Raw genomic sequence first — 15,086 nt, 5'->3', positions numbered from 1 at the left:
CAGTAGCTAGGTCCCCCATTTTGAGACAAATAATCAACATATTCCAATAGTACTAAGAATAGTAAATGATCTAATCATTTTCTTTTAAAAGGTACTAAATATAATGGATAATTTATACCCCGAGATGAAGGAAAGATTATGACTAAGATGATGTGGAAATAGAAAGCTGGAAACAGAAATGATTAGTCAAATCCAAGGTATTTGAGATGAAAGCTACCTGAGAAGTCACACTTCATTTTACAGATGAGGAAACTGAGTCTTCTTCCAACCCTTCCTCTCAAAAGGAATTAAAATGATTTACTTAAAGATATATACCTAGTTAAGTAATGGAGCTTGTATTTGAACCTAATTCCTTCAATGGAATTATTTATCTCTCTTTGTGAGAAGAAAGAATATTATTTTATCATAATTTTGAGATTATGACTATCTAAATAATAAGATACTTTGGAGCAATGATTATCTAAAGAAATCATACAGGCATTATTAGAAAAACAAATGGGCATGTTTGAGTCCCTTTTTTTCTAGATCAGGATGCTATAGTAGAGAGCTAGGTAACTACTGGAGAAGAAAATGAATGGAAAACTCCAGAAGTCTGGCTTTCTTTTTGAATCTGACCCAGTGGAACTTTTCTTAAGGGAATTTGGTACAACATAGATTATAAAAAGTAACAGTAGAAAAGGTCAAAGGTACAGATGGTTTTAAGGTTCCACACTTGAAGTTTAGTGATAAGCTCATTTAAGAAAAAAATGAAATAAATAAAATAAAGCAAAAAAAGCAAAAAAAAAAAAAAAAACCCATACATAAATTATAAAACTTCAATTACAAAAAATATGGGGGCCCAGAGTATATATGAAATGATTATGAATTATTTATCCCCAAGGCACTATTCTGATAATTCAGTAATCCTGCCCTTTCATGTAAGGACCTTAAAGATCTTTCAGCCAGTCAAGAAAAAAAGATAGAATGCGGACCTGAAGTCAGGAAGACTCCTGAGTTCACATCTGGCCTAACACATTTACAAGATATGTAAACAGACAAGTCAAAAGTCTATTTGCCTCAGTTCTTCGTCCTTAAAATGAGCTAGAAAAGGAAATGACAAACTACTCTAGGATCTTTGCCAAGAAAACCCTAACCAGAGGAAATGGCACTGAGAAAAGGCAGGAGGCAGGAAGCATGAAATGAAGAATATGTATTAGAGAGTAAAGTGTAAGACTAAGGGTTTTAAATGCCAAATAGAGTGTTTTTGTTTTTTTTTTAATTTGATCCTGGAAGACACTCCTATTTACTAAGGAGTAGGGGGTGACATCCTATCTGTCCCTTAGGAAAATATTTTTAGTGGCTGAATGGAGAATGGATTGGAATAGGCAAAGACTTGAGGTAGGCAGATACCAATAATTCAGGCATGACATGTTAAGGGCCTACTTTAGAGTAGTGTCAGGGTCAAAGGGAAGAAGGGGATGTATTCCAGAATTACTGCAAAGTGAAATCAACAGGTCTTGGCAATAGACTGAATATTGGGAGGAAGGAGTGTTAATAAGAAAGAGTAAGGAATCTAGTGTAACTCCTAGAGAATGAGCTTGAGGGACTGGGAGGATGGTATTGCCCTCAACAATAACAAGGAAAGTGAGAGAGGAAAGAGATTTAGGGGGAAAGATAACTAGTTACTTTGGGGGCATATTAAATTTGAAATATCTCAAGATTTCCAGTTCAAGATGTGTGAAAGGTAGTTAAAGATGTGAGATTGAAGACTCGTAAAGAGTTTTCAGAATCATGTTTTTAAGTATACAAAATAAACCTGAGTTGACAAAAGAAAACATTTTTATTAAAATATAGTTCATCTGGGGCAGTTAGATAGCATAGTGGATAGAGCACTGGTCTTGAAGTCAGGATGATCTGAGTTCAAATCTGGCCTCAGTCACTTAATACTTCCTAGCATTACCAGGCAAGTCACTTACCCTCAAGTGCTTCAGAAAAAAATAAAAGAAATACAGTTTTATGTAAATATAAATATATATATGTGTATATATATATATACATATATATACACATATATATATTTAAACAAGTTCAAGTTTAAAACTTACCTTATAAATTCATTACGGATGGCTTGATTAAGAACATATTCATGATGGGAAATTTTTCCAAATATGATAAATAAAAGTAAAAACAACATTAATATATACGTGAAAAAGTTTCTGTGAAGGGAAAAAAAACCACAATAGCCATTATTTTGCTAAATAATAATAACAACTACAACAGCAATAATATTCATGTAACATTAGACAAGTAATACCAACTCTCCTTTCTATAGTATTTTTAAGGCTTACAATACACTATCCTCCCTACAAGCCTTTAAGTAATACCAAAAGCATAATCTTCCTCTCACTCATCATTTTATAAAGGAGGAAATCAGTAAAGTGAAATGATCACACCCATGGTCACACAACTGCTAAGTACCTAGGATTTGAACCCAGACCTCCTGATTCCCAGTCCAGCAGTCTTTGTATATTATATCACAACTTCTTCTCCAGATTAAGTAATGGAGTAGGGTTTTTTTTTTTTTTGTTTGTTTGTTTTTTGTTTTTAATGATTAAAGCTGGTAACTATGTTATATATAGTTATAGTTATATATATATATATATATATAAGTATAGTAACTACTACACTTCAAATGTTTCATTTTGGGGGCAACAATTGATCATTATTTATTCACAAGCCATATTGGAAAGACTGACTTGAAAGTATGGTTGTTGAGATGAAAGGAAATGGCTTCAGGGAAATTAATGTTGGCTTCTAGCAAATCCAGGAAGGAAGGGGGAAAGTGTGGAAGTGGGGGAAAAAAATTCTATTCTTGCACTTTAAAGTCAAAAATGAACTTGTCCTAGAATTTTTGAGTAAAGAAAACTGAAAGGCCCATTTCTCTCACCTTATTGCTGTTTGTAAGAGAACTTCTTTTCTAATTCTTCCTCTGGCTTCTTTCAATTGGGCTGAAGTTGGTGGGTGAACCCACTGTAAATAACGTGCTCTTTGACGGGCCACTAATATCTGTCAAAGAGAAACATACCATTCATTAGTCATGCTGGAAGGGGAAAATGAAAGCATTATCCAGCATTCTATCCAACGAAGAAATTAAGTCACTGCAATGTTGTACATTTTACCTTATAATTTAACAACAATATTCTCCCAGTGATTCTATCTGGCCATATATCATGGAATACTACTAACTTGGAAGAATCAAAATTATATGTAGCTGGCATGCTAGGGAGAAAAAAACCCTGAAGATTTCATTTTCTATATTTGGGGTGCAGAAGGAATTCCTTATTGGGAAAACTTCCTTGAATTTCAGAACATCAGAAAAAAATTTGTATTAAAAAGATTTTAAACACATTAAAGACAACAATGTCCAAATGGCAAATAAGTTGTGACATCTGAAAGCAATGATTAAGTAATATTTGGGGGAAAATAAGCAAAGAATAACTTCTGTAACTGTGATGAAGTTGGCAGAAAAATATGATAACAACTTAATGAACATAATATGCAATATTCAATCTCACTGTAAGTTTATTGAGGGCAGATTCCACATTTTCCTTTGTATTGACTATATTAATCACTAAAATGCCAGGAACATTTCTTTTAGAAATCCATTATTTCATTGAGATGAAGTTCTCAGTGAAAGTTTACAAGTTATCCATGACTTAGTTGATAATGACTTCATTAGTTACTTTGGTACCTTTTCCCCTCTCCTTCCAGTAGCTCAGTGGTGCAGTAGGAAGCACAGTGGATGGAGTCAAGAAGACTTGAGTCCAAATATGGCATCGGACACCTATTACTTGTGTGACCCTGAGCAAATCATGTGCTTTTTGTTTGCCTTAGTTTCCCCACTTGTGAAATGGAAATACTAATAGCATCTACCTTACAGGGTTGTTGTAAACAGTAAATGAAATATTTGTAAAGTGTTTAACATAATGCCTGGCTTATAGTAGGTGCTATGAAAATCTTTATTTCTTTCCCATCTCCTTCCTTCCCCTCACACTACCAAAAATCAGCTGATCAAAATTTTTAGTTGATCAGTATTGTCAAACTTAGATAAGCAGGTCTGCAAAAAATGAACAACTAACTGGGCCCATTATACTCAATATCTGTCTAGCTTGGGAAGATTTAACACTTTCACTTTGATAATGGGACTTTACAAAAGGATTGTGTGTATAAATCTAATAAATGTCTATTGACAGAATGAATGATTTTCCTATGTGTAAATTAGAATAGTACTAGTCTCAAAAAATATGTAATTCACACAGTGCCAGGAAGAGGATTAGTCAGTCATTGAGCTCATCATATTATAATATGTACACCTACTTGAATTCATTCTCTGTATTCTTTGGAAGAAATACATATGGATGAGTTTTCTGCATTTATGCATAATTTATCTTTTATATATTTGTGTTGGAAGAAGTAGAAGACATCAGTAAGCAATTCATTATCTTTCAAAGCAAAAATCAAAGTCTATCTCAAAGAATACTTTTGGATGAGAAACAAAAATAGTCACATTTTTCAATAAAACCTAAAAATAACTCAATAATAATAATAGTAGTAATAACAATCTCTCTTGATATAATTCTTTAAGATTTATAAAGCACCTAAAGAGTTAAATCACTTACTTTTTCAAAGTCAGCTGCAGTGTTGGGAATGCAACAATATGAAGGGTACAGGGTACAATTCTTGGAAAAATGATGCAATTCATATTCAAGGTTCTTGGTTGCATCATATAATGCCTCAATAAAGAAACCTTTGTGGTCTTTTTTTCTCCAAGCTAGGGTCAAAGCCACAAAGAATATCTGGAAAGAAAATCACAATGTAACTTATAGCCAAGTCCATTTGGTTTGTTACCTTTCTCAACATAAAAACTCTTTTCTGTTCCCAGACCAAAAACAGCACTCAAGTTTTAGGTTTAACTAAGCTCTTTTCATATAAATAATAATGACAAGCACAAGAATTGACACAATAGGTGAAATATCTCAATATATTATCACTCTAAGCATCTTAAGATCTCCAAAACTCCTGTTCCTTAAAATGTGCAGGAATTGTGGTCATTATTCTCAATTTAGGAGTAAGAGGCCTGTGGAAGTCCCAGAAAAGTTTTTTTTTTTTTTTTTTAACCAAAAAAAAAAAAAATAGACAATTTCATATGCCGGGCTTTAAATGAGAAGTGGAATGAATTTTAAAATCATTGATTAGATTCAGAGCTTCCCTTGATCTTAAACATACAAATTTATGTTGGTACTAATGATGCCCAGCTCTCAGGGGAGTTCAGTTAAAGTCTACATAAACACAAACTGGACATGTGGAAGGTTATATAGATTTCCCTTTCTGGAGAAGAGTTGTACAGTAAATTTAAAAAAAAAATCACATAAAGGGAAAACACTTTGGGATTATGGACCATAGGAATCATGCTGTTTCCTAGTACAAAGTTCCCACAAAATTCTTTCCTTTCTCCTCAAGTAGTCTATTTTTTGTTTTTATAAAGAGGATAATCTAATTTATTCATTTATTCCACTGGGTAAAAACATCAGGGAATGCAACTTATGCAAAAAGTTATAGCTCTTTCTCTTCAGTCTTTGTGGTTGTTGTTTTGCTTGTAGTAATAGTAATAGCATTTATGAATATCGCTCCAATCTTGGATTATCTTTGCTACCATGAGAATGATATATAGGGGGGAAATGAAATTTATAGATAATCTCAATAATTAAACAATTTTTTCAAACTTCTTTCAAAAAAACTTTTTTTTTAAAACATGGCAATACAAATTCTGACTCTCTTCCACTATGAAGCCCAAGACCTATAATTTCTAAAATGCTTTATATATTTAGTAGTAATCCCAATCAACCTTATCCCTGTGATGTGTATGTAATGATTTTATCTGTTTATTTGTTGGGCAGGTAAGTGACATAGTGGTTAGAGTGCTAGGCCCATAGGAAGGAAGATTCATCTTCCTAAAATCAAATCTGGCTTCAGATACTTACTAGCTACGTGATGACTGGGCAAGTCGTTTAACTCTATTTGCCTCACTTCCTCATCTATAAAAATGAGCTGGAGAAGGAAATGGTAAATCACTCTAGTATCAATGCCAAGAAAACCCCAACAACAAAGCATATTTGTTATCTTATAAAACATGTCAGTCTCCTGTCTTAAATAAAAGATCATGAGATCATAGATTTGGAGAAAGAAGGGATCTTAAGAATCATCTAGAATAGTCTTTTCATTTCACAGATAAGGAAACCAAAGTCTAGAATGAAAAAAATGATACCAAAGATCATCATTAGATTGTGGCATACTGTAGGTAATCAGTGAAGTTTTAAGAGCTGGTGAAAGTGCTTTGAATTTTAATTCCTCTAATTACTCTTGCCCCCCCCCCTCCAAAGTTGTTTGCAAGTATCTATTGATTTATTATGTGAGCCATGATGGAGAATCATGGTAAGGATAATGCTGAGTCTAATTGTTCTATTAATGAAAGGAAACCATTACAGAATATTTGTTAATTTGTTTAATGAAGTAAAGAAAATTGTAGTGATCTGGGGGAAGGGAGAAGTAATTTTAATTTTTACAAGGTAAATGTCTATTTCCTGGTCATTCCTTTACTTAGCACAGTGCCTGGTACATAGTAGGTCCTTAATAAATACTTGTTGACTGATTGACTGACTTTTGGTTTACTAATTATCCAATCCCTTATTATTATTATTATTATTATTTTTTACAATAAACTGATAGCAATTAAAATTCTTCTTACCACAAGTGGCTGGGCAACAAAAATACAGCCCACAATGGAAAAGAATACTGAATGAATCCACTGGACACACTTTGAAGGAGCAAACCTGTATAAGGGCAAAAGAATGGAACTGTATTTTGTGATTTTCACACTTCTATTTCCATTATTTAACTAGTTTCCTTGGTAAAAAATAAACAATAGATTCAGGGTCCCAGTGAGGAGCTTCCCTTACTTCTCGTGTCTCTTTGCTCTGTTAAAAGTTATCCCCTTGATTTCAAATGAGCCAGAATATTTTTTTTATAATTTTATTCCTAATTTTTCTGCTATTCGTCTGAAGATTAATTCTCAGGACAAATCTCCCTAGGGACATGGATGAGAGCAAACTCTGAATATAATATATTTCATCATAAAACCTTTGAGGGAATGGGTCACTGCCTTTATTTTTTTAATTCTGTCTAGTAAAGTACTTGCACACATAGGTACTTATTAGTATCTGTTTAGCAGACTAGAATCAAATTCTAAAATAATATTAATGTTGGGAAGAATTATAGAACTGGAAAGGATCAGTAATTAGTTTGTAACTAGTAGTAAACTAGTAACTAGTTTAGACTCTTTGTTTTATAGAAAAACTGAGACAGATGTGTTAAATGACTAACCTTCTGTCACCCAACTAATATTGGAGACCAATCAAGTGCCAAAGATAGTCCACTTTTCCCTAAACAATACTGCTCTCTTTAGGTGGATTTTGGTATAATAATTAATGAGCTGTTAAGGGATGTTTATAATATTCTAGTCAAACATATCCTTTCTCTCTCCAAAAAAAGTGAGATGTTTTTCTACCTGAAAAATGAAGTAAAATAGTGATGCATTGTCTACATTGCCTTTTTGCGCAAGTTATTTCTTAACATGCCCCCAAAATATAGCTTATTGTGTCGGAGAGTTAGAAATGCTGGAGAAGGGAATTCAGAAATTATCTAGTCCAACTCCCTCATTTTGTGAGACCAAAGAAGCTACTTGCCTAAAGTGACAGAGTTCATGGATGTCAAAAATGGGGATTTGAACCCAGGTTCTTAACTTCAGAGAGAGTGCTCTTCTTAGTATAGCACTCAGGCTCAACTCAGTTGATTTAGAATTTCTATTTTGTCTATCATTGAATATCTTTCCTAATTTCTAGGTTCATCATTTTAGATATTCAGCCAGAGAAAATTTTTATAGACTATTGTCTACTTTTGGAAAAGTACCCAAAAATCCAGATCAAAAAAAAAAAAATTACTTAAATGATGGGTAATTTGTATTACTTTTTTTTTAAGCACTAAATTTGGGAGGACGAGAAAGTGCATTGATCTAATCTAATACCAGTCCAATAGATTGTTATTGCTTAAAAGTCCTAGTTAACCTTTTGCAATCAGAAAGATAAAATTATCAGGTTCAGTCTCAAGGAAGAAAGAGAAAGGACATGATAGAAATCTATTGTGGTTTTGTTTAATTACCAGACAGTGTTCTTTTTACTCAGAACTGGCAGTAAATAAATCAGCTTTGTGTTCTGGGAAAAGGGCCAGTCTCTGATTCTGTGAAACTTGAGATATTCCTGCACGTCTTTCTACTAAAAAGCATAATGATGTTTGCACCAGTCTCCTGTCTCAAAAGCTCTCCTCAGAGGGTTGCATTTTGCAGACATTCACATAGCCTTTTGCCGCCATGACTTGTAAACTATTCAACTTGGCAATTTGAACACCCCCTCCTAAAACTTCCTATGGTGTTATATGGTATATAACAATTGTTTTTTGTTATTTTAAAGAAGGGTGATTTATAGTGTTGGAAATGGCACTGGTTCACCATAAGCTCTTTATATTCAAAGTCAGTATCAATCTGGCTGCATCCCTTCTTTCCAGTCTCATTTCACAATATTCTGTGACTATACATTACCTTTTGGGACTTATTAACATTATTCCTCAAATGGTAAAACTAGCCAAACTGGTCTTGAAGATTCCCACACATAACATTGCATCTCTTGTCTTTATGACTTTACAAAGTCCATTCTTCCATGCCTGGAATGTCCTCCCACCCCATGTCCCTTTCTTAGAATGCCTGGTTTCCTTCAAAGCTCAATTCAAAGGCCACTTGCCATACAGATCTTTCCTGACTCCTCCCTGAAAAAAATTCTATCATTTTAATCTTGGATATACACTTATATGTACCCATTCTGTCTCCCCCAGCAGAATACCGATAGTTTCAGAGGGACAGAGGGATAGTTTCCTAAAAATTCTGCTAAATTTTTGTTCTTATAGCTCTGCTGAGCAGCCGCAATGCTTGCCACATATTAATCACTTAATGAATTGTTTATTGATTTATTTACTTACCATATCTTATCTAGTTAACTGGTGACAAAGAGACTAGAATACTGGACCCCGAGTCAGGAAGATTAGAGTTCAAATTTTACTTTACTAGCTCACCAGCTGTATGACTCTAGAGGCACAAGTCATTAAACCTCTCCTTCAGTTTCCTTTTCTAACAAATGGGATGAATAATAGTACCTATCTCCCAGGGTTGTTGTGAGAATAAAATAATATTGTAAAGCAGTTTGTAAATTTTAAATTACTACATCAATGTTAATTATTATTACAACGACAATAACTACAAAGACAACAACAGGAAAATGAATCCTACAATTATGACGACAACGACGACGACTATTACTACTACTGGCATTATTGCTACTTTAGCAGAATTGTAGTATCTTGTACACTGGTATCTTCTTATCATGTCCTTTCTTTGACTCCGCCCCATCTCAATCTATTGAAATTATTGTCCTCTAACCTTCCTCCATGACATTTTCTCTGATCACATCCCAGTTACAACTCTCATGTCACACTTCTTGTCATCACCTATGTACTTTTTTGAACTTATATTATAGTTATTTTGCAAACATGCCTAATCCTACTATAAGATTAAAAGAACATTGATGGAAAGAACTATGTAATTCTTCATTCATCCATTTCTTGCATTCAGCAGAATACGTACTAGATGTTTGATTGCATGTAATATGGAAAAACTAAAGTAAACAATACAATTGTTTATGTATTTGTATTTTACAGTTTTACATAATGCTCTTTCTCCAGGAAGCCATATAAGTTCTAAAGCTGCTCTAAGGGTTAGTTAGGTTATACTTGATAGATCCAGAGAATGTGTGCTAAATCAGACCTGCAGAGCTGTATTGTGTTACCTTGAGAGTACTTTGAGTCTTACCTGTATCCTAGCAGTCCTGTCACCAACCCACAAGCCACAGAAACTAGCCCACAAGTGATCCAAGCTATGTGGGACAACCAAAGAGGAAGAACCATCCGTTTTTGCAGAGCGGGTTCTTCTAACCTATTGTAGGGTTCTAAGGAGAAGACAACAAAATTCATTTTGTAAACAAAATACAAAATACATTTTCTAACAGACCATTTTGAAAATATTTTAGATAGAAGACATTTTAATTTGGATATTGGGAGGCAGCTAAATGGCACTGTGGATAGATTGTTAGACCTGTACTAAGACCTGAGCTTAAATATTGTCTTGCAAATTTATTAGCTATGTGATCCTGGGCAAGTCATTTAATGTCTTTTAGTCTCAGTTTTCTTAATTGAAAATGGGGATTATAATAGTGCCTACCTTACAGAAGACCAAATGAGATTAGTTTGAGATATATATATCACTTTTCAAACTTTAAAGTGCCATATTAATGGCCACTATTATGATTGTGATTAATTATCATATTTTATCATTGATTGTTTTCCTACTAGGTCAATAACTCTTTAAAAATGGTACTTTCCATAATGATTTTAAACTTATATTGAAACTGTTTTCATTTATGATTGCAGGACCATAGATTTTGAACTAAGAGAAACCTCAGAAGTCTTAGGGTCTATCTAGATATTTTACCTCTTGATTAATTTGAGATCATTGCCAAACAGTAACCCTTCAATCATGAAGAGTTTCAGATAAGCAAACATAGTTTTGACACATCTGTATCTGATCTTAGGTTATTCTTTCCTTGCTTTGATTGGCAGTCTTTTAAAGAAAAGACTACATATGTGTATAGAGAGTATCCCAAAAGTCTTAATGTAGTTTAAAGCTATTAAAGCTTAAAATTTATTAGTAACTAAATCCATAATATATCATTCAGAAATTACCACATTATATTATTCAGACATTACATTATATACAGATTAACTACATTCTTGAACACTGAAAGAACTAGTTGACATTTGTGAGTAATATTTGAGAGTATGTGGGGGGAAACACAGTATAAAAACTACAAAATAGAAAAAATTTTGATTGTAAAAGAGGAAAGATGATGGGAACTATAAACTATAGACCAGTGAGCTTGATGTAAATTCTTGAGGAAATTCCAGAAAAGATAATTAAAGGGTTGAATATTTTTATCAACAACTTAGGTAAAAGCATTGATATCATGCTGGTCACATTTGCAGATGACATCAAGCTTGAAGAAATTACTAATACACTGAAAAAAGTCAGGATCTAAAAAAAGATCCTGCATTAGAATGAAACTAAGAAGGGAAAATTCAATACAATACCAATACAATACAATTCAATACATTGAATAAAAGGGAAAATTCAATATAATAAAATACAAAATTTTACATTTAGGTTCCAAAAAATCATTTTTACCAGTTATTAGGGAAGGTAGAATTAAAGAGTGGTTTGTCTAGAAAGATGTTAGTGTGTTGTATGTTTCAAAACAAACAAAAAATTAATGTGATTTTGGGCTGCATTAAGAGTGGCAACACTTCCAGGAGAATGCAGTGATAGTTCTTCTATACTCTAGTCTGGCTATTTTCAGAGTATTGTTTTAGCACCACTATTTTAAAAGGATATTGATAAGCTGGAGAAGATTCAGAGGAAGGCAGCCAGGATGGTAGAAGGTTTTGAATCTGTTATATGAGAATAAGTTGAGGAATTGAAGATATGATAGTTATCTATGGATAATTGAATATCTATGTCTATAGATATTAGAAAAAGATGACTAGATATATTCTATTCGGCCCCACAGAGTAGAATCAGGAATAATAGATAAAAATTTCTAAGAAGCAACTTTAGGTTTGATGTCAGAAAAAAATTCCCTAAAATTATATATGTGTGAGAATGGAATGGGTTGCCTCCAGAGATGGTTGGGTGAACCTCATTCAAGCAGAGGCTGAATAACCATTTGTCAGGCATTTTATAGAGAGGATTTCTTTTGGGTATAGATTGGACTACTGTAGATTGTCACTGATACAGGGATGTGTCAGCACCAACTCCAATTATCTTGCTAATTTTTTTGGTTGTTGGGAGAAATGACGCCTCAGAAATTTTTAAAAGCTAAAAATCAGGACTTGATTTATTGTTTTTTTTTCTGATTATACTTTAAAAAGTGATTAATAAAATGTTCATAATTGCAGATTACACTTAAAAGTGTGTTGTATTTATAGTTTTGTTTCTTGGAGATCTGGGTGTTAAATATTTATAAACACACCTCTACTGAGAACCCTTACAACTCCAAATGCTGTGCTGTTATAAGTAATAATCAAGTTTTCCTTAAAATAATGGGAAAAAGAGGGAGGGAAATCCTTGCAACATATAACTATTCAATTTTACAGGCTTTCTAAGGACTCTTGTTATATATAATAAACCGTTATTTAAAATGTCAACCCTTTTATTTTAACAAACAAGCAACTCCAAAGAAACCTAAACAGTTCTTTTGTTGCTGATTAAAAATTGTTTTCAGTCACTAAATGTAAACATTTTTAGCAAAAATATTTCCCCTTTTTTAGGAGGAGGGTTTGGACCTGTGGTTTCATTCATGTATGGAACACCTGAAGAGGAAATTTTTTTTTCTACCATGGCAGATGTTCTTCAATTTCTAATTTCAATGAATACCTGTGGTTAAGAAGTAAAGTTGCTCAGCATCATACAATCCCCATTAATTAGAGATGAGATTTGAATCCAATCCTTCCTGTCTCTGAGACTGATTCTTATTCCCTACTCTCATCTGTTTCTGTTTGCAAATTTCCAGTTCTTAAAAACTTATAATTCATAGAATACTTATGTATTTCTATTGGTTGGGTAGATGTACTTTACATCCACATCTGGTTAGAGCATATTCCAAATGTGCCCATGTCTTATTAGGCATAATCTGTATATGTTTATATCTAGTTGGAAGTAAACATCTATGTCTAATGGAAGTATTACTTGAATTTAAACCTTAATTTGTCTAAATGTGTTCATTTGTCCTATTTTTCAACAGGCCTGTAACAGCTTTTTCTTAAAAAAAAAAAAAAAAAAAGATTATGTTTAAGAATATTTCCCAGTATTTCTTTGGAACTATTCTGGACATGCAACATGGAAGATGGGTAAATATTTTCAATCATCCTGCATTATGGATTTGACCTGAGGAGTAGTTAGAATGAATGTGGGATTCTTTTGGAATATGTCTATCTTTTGGAATACGTCAATGCTGTAATCACCCAAATGCCTGGAATATCTGGGAGAGGAAGTGCCACTTCCTTCTTTCTTCTCATTCTCATTTCCAGGGGAAGCCTCCAAAATAAATTCCTCCAATGTGTTTTGCTACAGAGAACAAGAGAGAAAAAAGAACAATGTTGATTAATATTTTAGCATCAATGGAAATGCAAACAGCAAGACTGATCAGAAAATTCACAAGACTGAAATGGGGCAAGCTTTGTACACTAATCCTTTGGGTGAATTCTGAAAGAACAAAATTATGAGAAAGAAGCAATGATTCAGACTTGTTAGAAATTATGGAGCAGTGATAGTATATAAAAGTTGGAATAAAAATGATATTTATATGGGAAATTAAGAAACTACACAATATTGCAGTTTAAGATAAACACAGTGATATAACTGAATACTCATAAAGAAATATTTTTTGAAAGACAGATTTTTGAAATTCTATAGTTTGGGAAATCAACTAGAGACAAATCAAAAATAAAAGTTATGGAATTACCTACTAAACTATTTACCTCATATTTATTTTGAAAATTTTGTGTCCATTGATGGAAATCATGACCTGATGAAAACAAATTAAAAGCAGAATGTTGAAATGAAGGACATAATTAAGGGACAATAAAGAGAGAATTTTCATCCTGTACATCCTTCCTCTAAGCAGAATGACTCTTCTTTAAGAACCACAAAGTACCTATAGGCAAGATTTTGTAACATCGATACCAGAATATAGACTTACTTGTAACAAAGATTGTGCCCTGAACAAAGATTACTTTGATGAAAAAGTTTAAATCCTCTAAAATAAAGAAGGCTTTTAAAATTTTATGTGGGTGCTTGAAATTTCTATATTTCTCAGAGCGTTTCTCTCTCTCTCTCTCTCTCTCTCTCCTTACATATATATATATGTATATATATATATATAAAATTTTGTATATATGTATATGTATACATACATATACATACATTGGTTTTCTATATTTTGGCTGTGAAATTTGAAGTTGAATAGGATTGTAAGCCAATTAGTCTAATACCCTTATTTTTACTTGGGACATTCAGTTCCAAAGAGATTGAGTGCATTATCCAAGGACATAAATATAAAGTAAGTGGCAGAGCTAAAATTCAAATAAGGGGCATCTGATCCTAAATTCATCATTTTTTCAAACATACCATTTTGCTTCTTCATTTCATTATCAAAATACTACTGATTAAGAAACAAATATCAATTCAGATAGCTGTATTTGTTCTTAGAAACTAATACTTTCTTTCTTTTTTTTCCTCCTATCTTTTTTGTGTCTCCCTATCTCATTCAGGCTGGAAGTACAGAGACCATTCGTGAGCTTAATTCAATTACTAATCAGCACAAAATCTTTGACTTACTCCATTGTCTATTTGGGCTAATTTGCTCCTCCTTAAGCAATCTGATAACTTTCTACTTTTGAGGAATTCACTATATAAATCCTGAACTTATTGTGGGCACTCAAATGGTACAGCCCACTGCAACTCAGAATTCCCAAGTTCAGGAGATCCATTTCTTTTGGTAACTAAGATTATAGACATGCACCACTGTGCCTAACTATATTCTCTTATGAAAAAATACAACAGAGAAATTTTTCTTTTGTTTGTTAAATGTTACCTATGACAGGAGAAATACTATAAAATTACCCAATTGTGTTCTAAATTTTATTTTTATTGATGCCTTTTGGGTTTTTTTTATATTATATTAATTTCTGAATAAACTCTTCCACCTCAATTAGGATGCCATCTCTTTTAACAAAGTTTTAAAAATAGAGTAAAATCCAGGGAGTAAAATTAGTTA

General features: G+C 32.8%; 1 protein-coding gene across 1 annotated transcript in view; it reads right to left on the bottom strand.

The window, feature by feature from the left end:
• The window catches only part of PKD1L1 (polycystin 1 like 1, transient receptor potential channel interacting), a 146,639-nt gene that overhangs the window by 34,774 nt on the left and 96,779 nt on the right, over positions 1-15,086 (bottom strand). The window contains exons 31-36 of the mRNA XM_051970617.1: positions 13,273-13,375; positions 10,010-10,145; positions 6,785-6,869; positions 4,659-4,835; positions 2,927-3,045; positions 2,085-2,195 (exon numbers count right to left, since the gene is read on the bottom strand). Coding sequence (XP_051826577.1) covers positions 2,085-2,195; positions 2,927-3,045; positions 4,659-4,835; positions 6,785-6,869; positions 10,010-10,145; positions 13,273-13,375 — 731 coding nt within the window. The remainder of the gene's footprint in view (positions 1-2,084; positions 2,196-2,926; positions 3,046-4,658; positions 4,836-6,784; positions 6,870-10,009; positions 10,146-13,272; positions 13,376-15,086) is intronic.

The sequence above is a fragment of the Antechinus flavipes genome, chromosome 1 (genome assembly GCF_016432865.1).
Source record: "Antechinus flavipes isolate AdamAnt ecotype Samford, QLD, Australia chromosome 1, AdamAnt_v2, whole genome shotgun sequence".
In the NCBI taxonomy this organism is placed as follows: domain Eukaryota; kingdom Metazoa; phylum Chordata; class Mammalia; order Dasyuromorphia; family Dasyuridae; genus Antechinus; species Antechinus flavipes.
This window is presented reverse-complemented; position numbering and strand designations above follow the sequence as displayed.